This window comes from Fusarium oxysporum, chromosome 15, assembly GCF_000149955.1.
Source record: "Fusarium oxysporum f. sp. lycopersici 4287 chromosome 15, whole genome shotgun sequence".
NCBI lineage: Eukaryota > Fungi > Ascomycota > Sordariomycetes > Hypocreales > Nectriaceae > Fusarium > Fusarium oxysporum.
Window position 1 is genome coordinate 863752 of NC_031000.1, and position 1661 is coordinate 865412.

General features: G+C 44.7%; 1 protein-coding gene across 1 annotated transcript; it reads right to left on the reverse strand.

Moving 5' to 3' along the window:
* Positions 1 to 201: 201 nt before the first annotated feature.
* FOXG_14315 (uncharacterized protein) lies at positions 202 to 576 on the reverse strand (the record flags this gene model as incomplete). The annotated part of the gene is made up of 2 exons (XM_018394385.1): positions 202 to 437; positions 489 to 576. The coding sequence occupies 2 exons, from the start codon at positions 574 to 576 to the stop codon at positions 202 to 204; spliced, it is 324 nt and encodes a 107-aa protein (XP_018254502.1).
* Positions 577 to 1661: the final 1085 nt, after the last annotated feature.

Genomic DNA, 1661 nt, shown 5'->3' on the forward strand with positions numbered 1-1661 from the left:
TGCCAATTTCATTTCATATTGAATTATCCTACCTTGACGGTAATGACTCAGGGTTGTTTTAAGCTAAATATAATGAAGGTAATGGAACCAGAGATTCCCCAGTACATAAGACTCTGTCGAAATTTGGCTCCCATGCATAGACAACATGGGTTATCAAAGGATTGTTTGGTCACGGCTCCCCTGCCACTTTGTAATTGATACTTAATAGGATCGGTTCTTGCACGTGCCCTTTCGTGGATCGGGGCAGTGCCATTTGCAAAACTTATGCTTCTCACAATGTTCCTTGTTGTGCGCTCTGCTTGGCGCAGAACATCGGTTTCCTGGACCAGGCGCATCCTTCTTGTCAACACACTCGTACTTTGGCTCCCAGTAGCAGCCATGTGTGTTGTAACAGGTTTTAATGTCCGTGCAGCTTGAGCAGGACTTCTGGCCTCGGACTATTAGATATTAGCTGCATATACAAGTATTATTTGAGTGAGTAAACATACCCTCAATGTCAGGCTCGGAAAGTGGCTGAGGGGAGGCAATGGTAGAGCCGAGGAGGAGGAATCCAACAGTTGCTAGGTTGAACTTCATGGCGGCTATGTGTGTTCCGGATATGGAAATTTGTATTGGAGCAGAATTTTGTGGTTGAAGGTCAGGTAAATGTGAAGTTTGAATAGATGAATGATGGTGCTGCTAAAAATCATGAGACGGAGAGAAAGGCGGTATTTATATTTGAGAGATACAGCCAAACCTGATCTCGCTCAATCCTTGTTTGGAAAGCCGTCAGGCGTATCGAGTTTGAGCGTTGCGATAGAGGGTGAGCCTGCCGTTGAGATTGAGGCCTTCAGCCGAGTAGCATGTTACAGAACGTAAGTGGAGGTAAGAGGCGTTGCTATTTCATAATCTCTACGCCAGTGCATGCGCCACCCTATTCTACTTCAGTCAAAGATGTGGCACGAGGCCGTGCAGATCTTACAGTTATCCCAGTCCACCTTTACGAGTTCCAATGTAGATACGGCTGAAAAACTAACAAAGTGCGAGGAACTCTACGTACCCGAACGGCAACAAATAACACACCGAGTAGATTAATTAGATACTCATGGGATTGTCTCCTCCTTACCGGAATCTTCTGCGAAATTCGCCAGTCTCCATTATCAAAGCTCCAATTCCAATCTAGCTGGCATGTATACTACTTTCCCTAGTTGTTTGTCTCGCCTTTGATACAACAACCTGCTTGAGGACCTTTGACATTTCTAGTCTGCCTAGATTTCCAGCTCATCCACTTCGGCAAATTGTAGTAATCTCTTGCCGTGCTTATGGTCCGGGAACCGCACGAGCAAAAGATGACAAACTTTAGTTGGGAATGGCTTTGTGAGAGTCTGGGCTTCACAACTTTTGGCGCCACATCCTGCAGTTCTCATGCGAAGTGAAAAGCCCGTTAGGTAATTAGGTAGACATTACGGTATTAGGTCTGAATGTCTTGTAAATCTTTATCTGCTACTTTTATTCTTGTTTTTTGCAGCTTCCTGATATGGCACAAGCTAATTATTGTCTTAAGACTTGCAGATCTTGTGAGAGGGGAAAATCGAAATTAGTATTGAAGTCTCTCGGGGATCTCGGAAATATCACTTATGTGGAGAGTACTAGTGGGGTGCACCCGTCAGCGTTAGATTGTA